Below are 819 nucleotides of genomic sequence, written 5' to 3' on the forward strand. Positions count from 1 at the left end.
AAGTAAAAAGTACTAGAAATGCGGCATTAATACGCCATATCCCAGTTTTTCCCCGCTTGCTAAAAATTAGGTCTTGTGGTCGATCGTAACAATCCTATAGAGTATCTGCACATGCGCGCTTTTCTTTGCTACTTAAAACTCTTTTGCCTTCATATCCTACTTTAAAACGATGTAGGTGTGTTTTCTTTCATTTCTCTTTAGTACTTTTGTTTTGAAGCTTATTCAGTGATCTGAGAATTTAAGTGAACGTTGCGTTAGCGTAGTTAGAAGACGCGTTTACACTGTTCATTAAAAATTGCGGCCCCGAGATAAAACAACTGTATCTTATCTTATGCAACAACGTGTCAAAACTTGGTCTAAATGGAGAAAATGAAAAAGAAAAAAAAACACATCACATTTCCAAAGATCTTATATTCACTCGAATAATAGACATTGCTTTCACTGTATAACATTATTAAAAAGGGGAAAAAACTTACCACCGCTACTCTGGTTTCTTCCATCGTGGCTGCCTGTTGCTTCTGACTGAACGAACAGCCCGACCTGCCATGCCCGCCAGCAGATCTGACTTGCGTATTCCGAGCTGATGAGTCGATATATTGCTAATCGATGGATATTGCTAGATACGATCCTATAACGTCGCTCCATAGATATTTAATCAACGAGAGTTGTTGTAAATCATGTAATCATAATTAGAGAGAAATGATTGAATGCCCATTGTGTACAGTTGCACGTACTTATTTCACGTTGTGTGAACTTGCAAGTCACCCTTACACTGGATAATTCCGGGATTCTCTCTGCATTCCTTTCGCGGCGTCCTTG

The 819-nt window shown here is 38.9% G+C and overlaps 1 protein-coding gene across 1 annotated transcript in view; it reads right to left on the bottom strand.

Annotated features, from left to right (window-relative positions):
* The window catches only part of LOC119585713 (carbonyl reductase [NADPH] 1-like), a 5,078-nt gene extending 4,337 nt beyond the window's left edge, over positions 1-741 (bottom strand). Inside the window, exon 1 of the mRNA XM_037934399.1 lies at positions 477-741. Within this exon, the coding sequence (XP_037790327.1) occupies positions 477-500 (24 nt within the window). The 5' untranslated portion in view covers positions 501-741. The remainder of the gene's footprint in view (positions 1-476) is intronic.
* Between the last annotated feature and the right edge of the window lie 78 nt (positions 742-819).

The sequence above is a fragment of the Penaeus monodon genome, chromosome 20 (genome assembly GCF_015228065.2).
Source record: "Penaeus monodon isolate SGIC_2016 chromosome 20, NSTDA_Pmon_1, whole genome shotgun sequence".
Classification (NCBI taxonomy): domain Eukaryota; kingdom Metazoa; phylum Arthropoda; class Malacostraca; order Decapoda; family Penaeidae; genus Penaeus; species Penaeus monodon.